The sequence below is a fragment of the Leptodactylus fuscus genome, chromosome 8 (genome assembly GCF_031893055.1).
Source record: "Leptodactylus fuscus isolate aLepFus1 chromosome 8, aLepFus1.hap2, whole genome shotgun sequence".
Classification (NCBI taxonomy): Eukaryota; Metazoa; Chordata; class Amphibia; order Anura; family Leptodactylidae; genus Leptodactylus; species Leptodactylus fuscus.
The window spans coordinates 66,781,836-66,797,351 of NC_134272.1; the positions used below are offsets into that span (position 1 = coordinate 66,781,836).

The 15,516-nt window shown below is 44.4% G+C and overlaps 1 protein-coding gene across 1 annotated transcript in view; it reads right to left on the reverse strand.

The window, feature by feature from the left end:
* Window positions 1–15,516, reverse strand: part of UBE2F (ubiquitin conjugating enzyme E2 F (putative)) — a 144,210-nt gene that overhangs the window by 110,903 nt on the left and 17,791 nt on the right. The window contains exons 3-4 of the mRNA XM_075283958.1: window positions 9,109–9,138; window positions 8,267–8,332 (exon numbers count right to left, since the gene is read on the reverse strand). Coding sequence (XP_075140059.1) covers window positions 8,267–8,332; window positions 9,109–9,138 — 96 coding nt within the window. The remainder of the gene's footprint in view (window positions 1–8,266; window positions 8,333–9,108; window positions 9,139–15,516) is intronic.

Genomic DNA, 15,516 nt, shown 5'->3' on the forward strand with positions numbered 1-15,516 from the left:
CAAGGACAACATTATCATAGGGCCCAGGGGTGAACCTAGGGTTTGTGCGTGGAGGGGGCGGGGCCGAGCGGAGGGGGCGTCGTTAGCAGGCAGAGAGCAGGCAGGGAGAGGACCTGCTCTCTGCTAAGCGTGAGGGGCGGCCGCTGGAGCAGCGCTGCGTCCACAGGGCCACCCCAATCCACCGCTCGCTTCCCGTGCCAGGCTGCCGAGACGGTGACGCTAAGCCAGTCCAAGACAGCTTGTCCTGGACTGGCTTAAATCAGCAAAAATGCCGCCCTCCCCCGGGGCCCCTCATGGGAGGTGCGGCGCTAATAGGGCCCTCCGTAATAGACGAGGGCTGAAATAGATGTATCAGTCACGCATTACATGACGAATGTCTGACTACTGTCCTGTGACTGTAAGAATCTGCGCACCGGTGTCCATTGCATGACCATGGACTGAGTTTTTTTTTTTTTTTTTTTACACGAAGTAAACAATTTATGACAGCAAGCAGAGATCTAGAAACCTGTAAGGAAATGAAATTATATTGGAAAATTGTATAACATTTATTTGCAAAAATATCCTTCTCCTACTTACTACTGCTAGAGATCACATCTCACCCAAAACGTCACTATGGATTCCTCGCCTCAATGAGAAGCATGTGCAGATGCCTCAGCGAGTTATTGGTCCTAGCAATGAATCTGGTGCAGAAATCCCTGTGATAACCTTCAGAAACAATGAAATGAATACAACAAAGACTATGCAAAGGAAATAAACGTTTCACACAGCAATTAAACCTAGTGATGGAAGTCTAAAAAGAAGTGTCCTCCACACAGAAAATGCAATCCGCGAAACGATACCGTGGATAAAATTAGCCAACGGGACAAACATATCTGACACAGCTTGTGCCTTAAGCCCTAACACTTGTATCTGCATCCGGCATCTGGTGATTACTCTGAAAAAAGATCCATCTGGTGTGAAGTTACAAGGACTTGTAGCAGGATATGTAACATTGTTGAGTCCAGATCGCATCATTTCTCTTAATTGTTTTTAAAGGGATCTTCCAAATGTTGCAAAGGCAAAAGTATAGGGGTCACCCATACAGAGTGTGTTTGGTGTGAGGCCACATGAAGAGCCCACCATTTTGCATGGCATCCAAGAAAAAAAAAAAAAAAAACCTGTGGAATTGGTAGGTCACATCACAGATTCAGACTCCTATTTTTCCACAGCCTGACACAGACTCCTTCAAAGATGGCTGACAGCTATTAAAGGGGTTTTCCGTGCAAAAATTATTATTATTATTATTTTTAAAGGTCTTAGTGCCATTAATGGGTTAATAAGTACACCGACATACATTTAGCAGTGTTTTGAGTGATTTCTGTGTTTCTCTGGGAGCACCTAGCATCTACTACATTTGTTTCCATGGTGTAGCTTCCTGCTGTCTTAGCTGATGCAATGCATTCTGGTCGTTGTAGGCTCTCACATCATCTCCCTCTCACACCATCTCCCTCTCACCCCCTTCCTGTCTCCCTAGCTTTTCCTCCCACTGCTAGCCCTCCCTCAGCCCACTCCTATACCCTATTATACATAACCTGTCTTCCTTCTACAGGGAACAGATCCTCCTCTTTTGTGATTGCAAGCGCGCATCAGTACCGGAGCTGTGCTGTAGCCTTCAATACATCTCTATAGTGCAGGCTCCCAGCTTGCGCAATAGAGATGGAGTGTCGGCTTGAGCAGTAAGCCAGGACTCTGGCTCTTTTGAGCACGCACGTCAAGGAAGGAGGAGGAGTATTTTGTGTCAGAACTACATCTACCCGCCACCGAATGGTTGCATTACCAGCAGATTGTCCATTTTGTTTTTACCCAGTTCGGCTCTCTCAAGGTGTCCCCACCGACTGTCTTTGAAAAAACTATGTCGTGCGGGCACCTCTACTGCAGGCCTTATCTCTGGTATTTATGATATCCTCTCCTCCTCTGGACAGCAGGGCCCCATATCGCATAAATATATGGAGAGGTGGTCTGGGGCCTTGAACAGGCAGATCTCCCCGAACCAATGGCAAATTACCTGGTCCCGTGCAGCTAAATCCTCGACCTGTGTTACATTCCGGGAGACTCAGTACAAGCTACTTATGCACTGGTACCATACCCCAGCCTTGCTCCACTCCCTTAATCCTAACATTTCTTCCCAGTGTTGGCGTTGCCGGGCAGGAGTGGGTACCCTGTATCATATTTTTTGGGACTGTCCAGGGATCCGTCCATTCTGGCTGGAGGTCAAGTCCCTTACAGACGCTCTATTTATTCAAGGTGTCCCTTTAGATCCCCTCAATCTCCCCCCTGCTCATCTGGGTAAGCACCTCTAAATTGTTTCTTTATCTCCGTACCGCAGCCAAAACTCTCATAGCTCTCCGATGGAAGAGTGCCTCTCCTCCCTCTGGTTCTGATCTTGTAGCCCGAGTTAAGGATGTCCGTAGCATGGAGAACTTGACATCCACACTTAACCATACTGTTGAGGCGTTCCAGGCTATATGGTCATCTTGGAACGCATACTGTATTTTGAATGGTCTCTGACTCCTTCCCCTTCCCTTCGCTTCCTCCCCCACCCCCCTCATTTCTACTCAGGTTTTTGTGATGTGTATACATTCACAGTCTATTTGACGTTCTATGCATTGCTCCACTTTCACGTTTTTCATGTTTTCAACTCTTGTGTTGTATTGTATTTTACAAAAATCCTTTCAATAAAAATTACAGTTTAAAAAAGGAAGGAGGAGGAGCAGTTTCCTGCAGAAGGAAGCCTAGACGAGAAGCATGATGGAGTGGATGCGGCGGGGTGTTGAGGGTAGTAGTGACTATCCTTTTCTTGAAATGGGGAAATGGATCGTCACCTGATAATCAGAAAATGTCCCTAGGGCGGTCACATATAAATATTAATTTTTGATTAATTATGTAATTTAGAAAGTAGGCAGGAGAGGGTGTTTAGATTAGTGTAGGGGTTTATAGTTATCCTGGACAACCCCTTTAATTCACTAAAAGCCATAGTAACGTTCCTGTCCACCCAATCCCAACGGACAGCCCTGCAAAAACTAAACAACTACATGAGGTTTAACCAGTAAAAACGATGCAGGCATACTATTACATTGCACTACTGCAAATTTTTCATTCCACAACATACATATGTACGGCTAAGGGTTTATCTCTAGAAATAGATTTATTGCAGCACAGATTGGCTATAGAACAGCGGAGGTTGCAAGAGCACAGGGACAACTGGGCCTACACACTATATAGCAAAAGGTGTCTCGCTTGTCTACATTATACTTTTCTGTGTTATAGTAGACATAACCTGCTACAGAATCCCCTGGAAATTGCTGTTAGAGGCTTAAATGGAGTTTAAAGAGGACCTTTCACCACTTTTGGGCACATGCAGTGTTATATACTGCCAGAAAGCTGACAGTGCGCTGAATTCAGCGCACTGTCGGCTTTCTCGATCTGTGCCCGGTGTAAAGCGCTATCGGCCCCGGTACCGTAGCGCTTTACAGTCAGAAGGGCATTTCTGACCATTAGCCAGAGACGTCCTTCTGCCTCGCGGCGCCAATCGCGCTGTGCTGTGGAGCCGGGAGGAACTCCCCCCTCCCGCTCCTGATAATGCTAGTCTACGGACAAGCTGTGTGAGCAGAGGGAGGGGGCGTTCCTCCCCGCTCCACAGTACAGCGCGATAGGCGCCGCGAGGCAGAAGGACGTCTCTGGCTAATGGTCAGAAACGACCTTCTGACCATAGAAGAGCTACGGTACCGGGCCGTAAGCTCTTCACACCGGGCACAGATCGGGAAAGCCGACAGTGCGCTGAATTCAGCGCACTGTCAGCTTTCTGACAGTATATAACACTGCCTGTGCCCGGATATGGTGAAAGGTCCTCTTTAACTTTTTAGCCAACTTTGTCTCGTTTCATAGAGCATGCGATCCTGGATCAAAATATAATTCGGAGCTATAATGCATAAGTGATGTACTTTGCCCATCTTTTGGTTTGTAATTGCAAGGATATTTGTTCTTTGTACTGTATATAAAATTTTAAAAACCCAATAAAACCTTCGAATAAAAAAAATAAAATAAATAATATATAATGCACTTTAAATACGTTAATGCTTTTTGCCTGAAAACCTCTCTAAAAGCTTCTATCACTATCTAATTTGCAGTTCACTCCCGGTTACTGAACCCAGATTTCTGATGAGGCTGCCTGACATGAGGGCTGAACTGCAATACCTAGCGCAGCCACTATGCAGTGTACATTGCTGTACTTGGTATTTAGGGTGCAGCAGTCTGATAGGTGGGGTTTCAGGTGTCGGACTGACTTTGGCTCAAAATGTATTTATTTTTTTACTGCAAACAGCTTTCCACCAAATGTAGCCTTAGTCTTAAAGGAACACTCTACCCAAAAATCACATTTACCATTTTATCCAAAATGGTATTCTATGAGACAGTCCCTCGCGTGTTGTTTTTCTTGTTGCTTCTAAATTTATACTTTATATCAGACTGAAGTCATTGCCAAGAAATAGCCTGTATAAAGCTCTGTTGACATGCTTTTCCACTTGAAGAGCTATGAAATTCAGTGCCAGATCTGTTGTATGACTGATACAGCCAGACCGGCCCCACAAAGAGCCAGACAATTTACAACCAACAGAATCCTAATGAAGCCCTCAACGCAGATGCAAAATTAGCTGTAAGAGAAATTTGGTGCATTCCCCCATAAGTAGCCCCCGAAAGTATCCATGGATGCAAGTGGTACTGCACGTCAGCACCGTTCATTTTAATGAAGTTCAGCAATGAAAGCATTTTTTAAAAACTTACCAGGACTGGTATTGAGATCCCCTGCGCTGCCGGAGAATGTGCTAAATTTATTGACTAGGTGCACGTCTTGTAAAGTGAGCACATAACCCAGCAGGCTATGCTCAAATAATGAAATATACACCAGCCCCTAGTTATTGCAGATTTCTGTCCTCATTTACATCAGAAAACTGGTATATATACCGAAAAATCTGCCAGGGCTGATGGTCACACACTCATCACCATCCTGGAAATGTGGCTAGAAGTTACTGTATGCCTAAGGAGACAAATAAGTGGTCGTACTACTTATTCACACATGCTACCGAAATCTCTAATCTCAACGTTGAGGCTTCTGTATACACATATGACAGAGGATTATACAAAAAAAAAAAAAATTAAAAAAAAAAAAAAAAATTTTTTTAAGAACAACAATTTAACAAAATGGATAAAAATAAAATTACTTTACAAAACGCACTTGCTTGAACGAAAGTATTTTATATTTTCATAATTCTTAAGGTTTGTTGCTGCAAAACCAATTCTTCTATATATGAAAAACTGCATCATACACGGTAGAAATAATGTGTTAATAATGCCTCCTACAGGACACATCGCTCCATTACAAATAAGCCAAGGACCAAAAAAAAAAAAAAAAATCACAACTGCAACCTGTTCCACTAAATATCAAGTGTCCGAAATATTAATATTGAAACTCATCACGTCTTCACGTATCCCAGCGATCTCAAGTATCACTACTGGCAAATCAAAGCGCTGGCTGCCGTACAGGGTATAAAAGTATCACCTGCGTTGTCTGCACTGCTGAGCCAATGTATTCTTATAGAAATTATTGCTTGTAAAACGAAAAATGTATTTATAGGTAAGCCAATGCAGAAACAAATCTTACGTTGGATCTTACCATACTATTGTCCATAAGTGGACGCACACCCTGTCCACACGGGCCCTGGGAGTGGACAATACCAATAACTCAATGTGAACAGATAGGGGGTTGAGGAGAGAACATGCCAAGAGTTATGGCAATCTATAGCAAGCCTTCTGGGATCTTGGTAGCGGTCGTAGGAATTGTTCAAAGGATAACGTCAAATTTTGTAAAAAGAGATGCCCCCAAAAATGAACAGGGTTGTCCCGTTTCAACAAATGTTATTGTAATACATTTTTCCAATATACTTTCTGTATGCAGGTCTTGCGGTTCAGGTCCAGCAAAAAACATGAACCTAAATTATTCTGCTAAGGTGTTGACAATTTCTTATTTAAAAAAAAAAAAAAAAGCCTAAAAATATGAAAACACACGCTTAAAAATAAAATAAAAAAAATTATATATATATATATATATATATATATATATATATATATATATATATATATATATATGGATTAAGTTTAGTTTGAGCCTGTGCCATGGCTTCACCTCATAAAACCACGTCTGATCAGTGTCCCAAATTTGACTTCTAATGGGTCATTTATGATTCCGTTATTGTTAGCGCTGCTCTAAAGCCCATCAATATTTGGTGTGATCATTGCCTTCAAACAGTATCAATTCTTAAGCTCAGACAGACTGGATAATAATGATGATGATGATATCAGGGCTCTGTGGAGGTCATATCATCACATCCAGGACTCCTCCTCCAATCGGCAAGTGTCACACCAAATATTAATGCCACCCAGATTCCTCTTATGTTCATACACTTCATATTGTGAATTGACAAAATCCCTCTATTTTTGAAAGCATTCTTATTTTGTAGTATTTTTCCAGACCTGGCTAAAACATTCGCACAGTTCTATAAAAAAAAAATTAAAATAATAAGTTCTATAAAAATGTTTTATATTCTGATACGTCTTGATAAATAAACAGTATGCATTACATATGAATACACCTAAAAAATTCCCACATTTAGCAGTTCTCAGATTTGTATATTTTGTTGTGGAAGAAACATCTAGAAGAGAAATCTGATGTTCCAAATAGGAGGACAGAAAGGGTAATGATGCAGCAGATGCCCATGACATGCTCCAGTACACACAGACTTGTATCAGATTTCTATTGCAGGCAGTTCAGTTTAGAACCTGGTGACAGAGCAATATGATGGTATTCAAGAAATACAAAAAAACAAAAAACAAAACCTCAATAACTGCAAGTCAGCTTAGTATTTATTCACACCGCCAAACATTGGCTGCTGTGTAGGTCTGTACTCCAACATGTGTTTTAATGCACTTAAATGACAATTGAGCATAGTTCAAATGCTACAAGCTTCTTGAATATTGTTGATAACCTCGGGTTCAACACGGATGCGGATTACCTACTATTCATTGGGATGTTCCTTCTAAATAATGTGCTAGGTTACGGCTCTTCTCCATCTGGTTACCAATTTAATAACCCCTTGATAACATTTTAATAAGACATGCTTTAACCCCTTCCAGACATACACCATAATAGTACAATAGATGTTAGGTCTTTAAACATGGGTCTACTATGTATTATAATCATACTGAACACAACTGCAAGCGCTGTGCCAAAGAAAGCACACGGACCCCATAGACTATAATGGGGTCCATGTGCTTGCCACGTGCTGCCCGAACGAATCATGCGGGCAGGAAAGTAGATTGTAAACTAGTTTCCTGTCCGCATGATCCCTGCGGAGATCTGGCGGCCAGCACACGGACCCCATTATAGTCTATGGGGTCCATGTGCTTTCTCTGGCACATTGCTTGCAATTGCGTTCGGTGTTCCGTTCGAGGGGTCCTCATGCAGAATCCCCCGGACGGAATACAAACGCTGATGTGAACGAGGCCTAGGTGACATTTCCAATGTGTCTGCAGTGAAGAACGATAAACTAGAGTAAAGCGAAGCCCGTAGAAGAGAAGAAATGCCCCTAAAGCCCTTGCGGCTAATTTGTACAAGAATAAAATCCTGAATTTTATTAAAGTGGAGCTGCAATGCAGAATAAGAAAGGCAGCTTTGGAAAGTGTAGAAGCAGGTCTACAAGTGGCTGTCATGAGTTTAATAAGGATTTACCTGTTGACAAAAGATCAGCAGCGAGTACATGACACTGCCGTGTCCCTATGGCTAGGAGGTCTCCTGGCAGTCTCACACATTTTTTGGAAAGAGGCCAGAGTTTTTGTTTGGTTTTCATTCAGTTATTGAGCCAAAGAAAGAAATAAAAAAAAGCAAGGATTGGACCCATGTCTAGCATTGGCTTAAAAAACCTGCACACAAAACTCCTCTTTAAGAATGAGTTGAACTTGAGAAAAAACATTTTTTTTTTCTGACTTTGTTGCAATTTCCAGTTGTTAAAAACACTGACATGTTTATTACAGGACTCAACCATTCCAAAGGACAATACTGGAAAGAAAACTACCTAAGGAAATGTGCTCTGATCCCATTAGCATGGCTGCTGTAAAGTATTTAACCTCAGAGTCACCCGTGTCTGAGACACGGCCCCGCACAGCACTGGCAGATTACCTGGGCTCACAGTCAGCTGGAAGTAATGCAGCTTGTTGGGGTCAGGGAAATTCACTTTGCAGGTGCCTAATGGGATAAAAATAATACAATTTATACAGGAAATGTAATGTGATTATTATACTTACAGTGAAGATTACATGCTCAGATGTTATACAGTCAACTATAAGAATGGCATGATTCAATTAACCACCGTAATGACACGATCTTTCCATAATATGTGTACGAAAATAACAGATCAACCCAACAGATGTCAAACAGGAAAACTGGATGTTCGTTAGCCCTAGTTCACACTCCTGTCAGAGGCTTAGCATATTCTTACTGACAAAACCATGAATTCCACTCTTGGCACCGGCACCATTTACACAAGCTATGTAAGTAGCCTAGTCCACAAAAACTCTCCCAAATGTGATAAACGGGATATGTCACACTAGGATATATTATATATATAAAAAAAAGCATAATTCTGATTTTGATCACAATCGTGCAATCACACGCCATGGAATTAAAATACTCCAATAAAATTAAAAATACTATACTATAAATAAGTGTGTGTGGGGTCAGTGCAATGTATGGGTATTAGAGATGAGCGAGTACTGTTCGGATCAGCCGATCCGAACAGCACGCTCGCATAGAAATGAATGGACGTAGCCGGCACGCGGGGGGTTAAGCGCGCCGGCTGCCGTCCAAGCGGAAGTACCAGGTGCATCCATTCATTTCTATGGAGTGTGCTGTTCGGATCGGCTGATCCGAACAGTACTCGCTCATCTCTAATGGGTATCTATTTTTATCCACAATTGGGTACATAAGGCCTAATACAAACAATACACAGAGAGGTTACTTACATGGCAGGTTTGCTTCAAGTTCTGCTACTTCTGCAAAAGAAAAAAATGAAAGAACTGGTAAGACAGCGATAAAGGCTTTAGTATCTTTCTAACCTTCTAAGTTATCTCTTTCCTGGGACAGATTTTTTACAACATGAAATAAAACTTGTGAAACCAGAGTCACACCTGAAATCGAACCGCTACTGTGTTCATTAAAGGGGCTCTATCATTGGGAAAAGTCATTTTTAACTAAGCACATCCTTGCATAGGCTTTAGAAATGCTATGCCACACCTACCTTTTGTATGTAAATCGCCTCAGTAGTTTTTGAATGAGCCAATTTTTTTTATTCATATGCTAATTAGCTTGCAGCCAGCACAGGAAGTTCCCAGCAGCCTCCTCTCTGCTATTCTCTCCTATCGGTGTGCGAAAGCAGGGAGATAAGTCAGCAGCAGCACCCTGTATACACCCACACACAGGAGAGAATAGCAGGGAGATTGCGCGATAAGATTTCCAGGGTGCACAGTGGAGGCTAATTAGCAAATGCATAAAAACAGGCTCATTCAAATACTACTGAGGCGATTTACATATAAAAGGTATGTGTGAAATAGCCTTTCTAAAGGCTATGCAAGTATGTGCTTAGCTAAAAATTACTTTTGCCAATGATAGAGCCCCTTTAAAGTAACCTCACCCGTCTCCACTTCCCTGCAGTGTACAAGAGCCCATCCATCCACCCATACTCCATTAATACAAAGTAACACAAGGCAAGAGAAGGCATTCAATTAAATTCACATGCAAGTCTCTGAAAAAGTTACTTATTCATACAAGTGACAAGAGTATTGCAGCAATTCTGTGACATCATCAAAAGAGGTTTAATTCATCCTGAACCTGTACCTATGGATAGTAAGATAACTTGCTGGCTTCTCATGCAGGTAGTGACTCTAATGACCTGCCTACAATATGGCTGGGTCCTGACAAGTGTCAAACTATAGATAGTACCTGCATTCATTGTGGTATCCACCAGCAAATTATTTAGACAAAAGTAACCACAAAAGGCAAAGCTCACATCTGCGCAGGTGTTTTCGATTTCCACCTTCCAAAATTCATAACTTTTTTTTTTCACCGTTGACGCTAGGTTCACACCTGCGTTCAGGGTCTCCGTTCTGTGGTTTCCGTCTTCTGCATGCCAGAAGACGGAAACCACAGACCGGGTCCGGCCGTGAGCGGCGGTGAGCGTTTTATTCTCTTCGCCGCAAAACCGGATCTTTTAATCTGGACACAGAGTACTGCATGTCCAACTGTGTCCAGATTATAAAACCCGGTTTTGCGGCGGAGAGCATAAAACGCTCACCGCCGGACAGCTTTCTCACCCATTCAAATGAATGGGTGAGAAAGACTCCTGCAGGTTTCCGTATCCTGCTCTGTTTTATGCAGGAAACAGAAAGCTGCAGTACGGAGAGGAGAACGCAGATGTGAACGAGCCCTGACATAACTTTGAGAGGCCTTATTCTTTACGTTATGAACTCTATTTTTATTTGGCACCATATTTGGGAACATGACATTTTGAATGATTAGCGTTAATCAGAATTTCCCAAACTGTGCTCCGGGGAGCACCAAGTGCTCCGTGATATGGCAGTAATAAATGGTTAACAATAGAGATGAGCGGACAGTGAAGTATTCGAGATTCGATATTCGTTTCGAGTAGAGCCTCAATATTCGACTACTTGATCGAATATTGAATCCCATTATAGTATACTAGCAGGAGGACCCGGCTTCGCACGGGTATATTTCATATTTTGTTTGTGTAGTGGCCCCTTAACAATTGTCCAGTTTTGAATTGGTGTATTTTGTATATTGTATGTGTGTGTGTCCATAAGCATCATGTGATCATGTGTATCTCATATCAGATATTAGTGACAAACCAGGGTTCGGTTGATATGGAGATCTGGAGTGAAGCTATATCGCACGTATCTAATTGTTTGGCATGTGGAAGACAAGCAAGTTTAATCCTGCGGCATGTGGAACTCTGTATAGACGCACGTATGTAATCCTCCGGCATGTGGAATTGTGTGTAGATGCGTGTATCTAATCCTGCAGCGTGTGTAACTGTGTGCATTAGCATGTATCCAATCCTCAGGCGTGTGGTATTGTGTGCAGTGGCGTGTACATAATCCTGCGGCGTGTGGAACTGTGTGCAGACGTGCGTTTCTAATCCTCTGGTGTGGTATTGTGTTAAGACGTGTGTATGTAATCCTCCGGCTTATGGTATTTTGTACAAACGCGCATATCTAATCCTTTGGCATGTGGAACTGTGTGTAGATGTGCGTATCTAATGCTACGGCATGTGTAACTGTGTGCATTGGCGCGTATCTAATCCTACGGCGTGTGGTACTGTGTGTAGTGGTGTGTATCTAATCCCTCCGGCTTGTGGTACTGTGTGCAGACATGCGTATCTAATGCTCTGGTGTGTGATACTGTGTGCTGACCTGTGTATTTAATTCTCTGGTGTGTGGTACTGTGTGCAGACGTGCGTATGAAATCCTTTGGGTTGTGGAACTGTGTGCAGACATGCATATTTAATCCTCTGGCGTGTGGAACTGTGTGCAGACGCGTGTATGTAATCCGTCGGCTTGTGGAACTGTGTGCAGACGCGCGTATGTAATCTTTCAGCACGTGGTACTTTGTACCACGTGCAGATACATGTATCTTACTCGTGGCCCCTGGCCCGCGTGGCTCCGGCCCACCCAAACCCCTGTAGCGTGGCCCCCTCCTCCCAAGCGCACCTCTAAACCCTACCTCCGCGGCATCCCTGGTAAGGGGGCCCTGGGCACCCCTCTGACTCCCCAAACCACTGTTGCGCTGCCCCCTCCCCTCCTGCGCAACACCCATGGCCCTCCAAAGTCCTATACCGTGTTCCCTGGCACCGAACACTACAGTCCACCTTGGATACTCACACAGCCGATCCACTTGCCCTGCCACAGTGAGTAAGGCCGCGTATCCGCTTCACTCCGTAGCTGTGGATATGCACGGTTGTGTCCAGAGTGCAGGATGTGCACACCCGAGTGGCTCGTCCTGCACCGCACAGCCAGCCTGCATGTCAGTGTTGCGTCGGAGCGGCAAGCCGCCACCATGTTTTCCGGTTAGCGTAGCAGGACCATACGTTCTCCGTTAGCGGTCATGATGTCGGGGGATGGAGCGGCCTATGAAGTAGCCTATGTTTCCTTCCCAGTCAACATACAGGTATGTGTGCAATCTCAGCCAAATCCGTTCAGTGGTTTGGCCGTGATTAAGGAACAAACATCCACATATATTATTATTATTAGTAGGAGAGGAGATTATATATATATTATATTTTATGTTAAAAAGTTAGAATATGGATGGTTATGATTATCCAGAACCAAATTTTGGTGATACGACTTTTAAATTACAATGTTGAAGAGATTACTGATGCTGAAATAATTCAACAGGCAGAAGAGTTTGTGGAAGAGTTAGTGGCGCCAAATGCACCAGAAGTGTTCAACAATTGAAAATGTAATATCTAATATCAATCGTTAGAAATCCCCGCTCCCCCCACATCGATAATATTGCGCGTTATCTTTGGCATTTATGGAGGTTTTAGGTAAAATATGTTACGCGCTCCCTAACTTCCATCCTGAATAGTGCGCCTCGACTCAAAAAGTTTGGGAACCGCTGTCGTTAATTCTACTTTTTAGATACCTTTTTATGGTGTTTACTCTGCATTAACAGTGACATGCCAACGTTGTCCAGTGGGCCAACACATTTACAGCATTAACCAAATTTCTATGCCATTTTTCAAAAATAAACAATTTGCCACCATTTTATGTCTAAGTATTTTACGTTTTTAATGATGGAGCCATGTCAGAGACCTTTTTTTTTTTTTTTTTTGCAGAACATGTTATAGTTTTCTTGGTATCAATGTTGAGTATGTGTAAATTTTGATTATTATTGTTATTATCGTTTATTTATATAGCACCATTAATTCCATGGTGCTTTACATTTGCGGGTTACATACAATACACAAAATATACAGGTAGATATAATACTAACAGTGACCGACTGGGACAGTGGGATAGAGGGCCCTGCCCGCGAGGGCTTACAGTCTATGAGAGAAGGGGTCTGAATGTGTAACTTGAAGGATAGGTCAGAGTCCAGGGTTACCCCAAGGCATCGGGCCTGTGGGACAGGGGTAATTGTGGTTCCGTTAACTTTGATAGATGGGTCAGGTGGAGGGGCCATACGGGGTGGGGTGAAGATGATGAACTCCGTTTTCTCCATGTGGAGTTTGAGAAAGCGGGAGGAGAGGAAGGAGGCTACGGCCGCTAAGCAATCTGGAACTCTGGCCAGCAGGGAGGTAATGTCTGGTCCAGAGATGTATATTTGGGTGTCATCGGCATAGCAATGGTACTGAAAGCCATGAGATTCTATGAGTTGGCCCAGGCCAAGGGTGTAGGGGGAGAACAGGAGGGGTCCTAGGACGGAGCCTTGGGGGACACCTACAGAGAGAGGGCGAGGTGAGGAGGTGGTGTGTGAGTGGGAGTCACTGAATGTGCGGTCGGTGAGGTATGAGGAGATCCAGGAGATTGCCAGGTCTGAGATACCAAGGGATGAGAGAATTTCTAGTAAGAGGGAGTGGTCAACTGTGTCAAAGGCAGAGGAGAGGTCAAGGAGGAGGATGACAGAGTAATGGCGCTTGGCTTTGGCAGTTAGAAGGTCATTGGTGACTTTTGTTAGAGCAGTTTCAGTGGAGTGCCGGGGTCTGAAGCCTGACTGTAGTCTGTCAAAGAGCAGGTTGGACGAGAGATAGGAGGAGAGTTCTGAGTGGACGTGTTGCTCAAGCAATTTTGAGGTGTACGGGAGCAGTGAGATGGGACGATAGTTGGCAGGAGAGGACGGGTCGAGGGACGGTTTCTTAAAGAGGACCTTTCACCATATCCGGGCACATGCAGTGTTATATACTGCCAGAAAGCTGACAGTGCGCTGAATTCAGCGCACTGTCGGCTTTCCCGATCTGTGCCCGGTGTGAAGAGCTTACGGCCCGGTACCGTAGCTCTTCTATGGTCAGAAGGGCGTTTCTGACCATTAGCCAGAGACGTCCTTCTGCCTCGCGGCGCCAATCGCGCTGTGCTGTGGAGCGGGGAGGAACGCTACGGTACAGGGACCGATAGCGCTTTACACCGGGCACAGATCGGGAAAGCCGACAGTGCGCTGAATTCAGCGCACTGTCAGCTTTCTGGCAGTATATAACACTGCCTGTGCCCAGATATGGTGAAAGGTCCTCTTTAAGTATAGGTGTGACAGTGGCGTGTTTGAAGGCTGAGGGGAAGGATCCATTGGCTAGGGATAGGTTGAAGAGATGGGTTAGGGCCGGAGTAATGACTTCAGTGAGTTTGGGGATGAGATGTGACTGGATTGGGTCAAGCGCGCTGGAGGGGAGATGGGATTTGGAGATTAGCGAGGAGAGTTTTTCCATCAGTGATAGTGGAATAACAGGTCAAGGATGATGAGCAGTGAGCAGTTGGGTAGAGGGGTTACCGGGGGTGTAGGGCGAGTGTCTCTGATGGTGTCAATTTTAGTTTTGAAGTAATAGGCAAAGTTGTCAGCTGAGATAAGTGATGTTGGAGGGAGCGCAGGAGGATGGAGTTGAAGGTGGTGAATAGCTGTTTGGGATTCTGAGAGAGTGCAGATATGAGTGTGGTGAAGTAGACCTGCTTTGCAGAGGTGAGTGCGTTCTTAAATGTGAGAACTGCCTCTTTGTAACTGAGGAAGTCTTCTTGGGAGTGGCTTTTCTTCCAGAGGCGTTCTGCAACCCACGCGCCACGTATCAGTTTTTTAGTCAAGTCGGTGTGCCAGGGTTGCCTATTGATGGGTCGGGCTATGGTGTTTGTGTAGGGGGCTACAGAGTCAAGGGCTGAGGTAATGGTGGTGTTATAGAAGGCAGCAGCGGCATCTGTGTCCTGGAGTGAGGATATGTCAGCGAGTGGTAGGAGAGAGTCTGAGAGGATGCAGGGGTCAAGGCGGTTGAGGTTCCTGCGGGGGCGTGTTGGTTTAGAGGTTGGGGTGTCTATTGGAGAGGAGAGGGCAGAGAATGTGAGCAGGTTGTGGTCAGAGAGCGTGGATGGAGAGTTAGAGAGGCTGCATATGGAGCAGAGGCGGTGGAATATGAGGTCTAGCGTGTGCCCCTTTATGTGGGTGGCCGAGGAGGACCATTGGGAGAGACCAAAGGAGGAGGTGAGGGACAGGAGGTTGGAAGCAGGGGGGTGGTCTGTGTTAATGGGGATGTTGAAATCACCCATGATCATGGCGGGGGTGTCTGTGGATAGGAAGTGTGTGAGCCAGGTGGTGAAGTGGTTGATGAAGGCAGCAGTAGGTCCCAGCAGTCGATACATGACGGCCAGTTGGAGGTTGGAGGG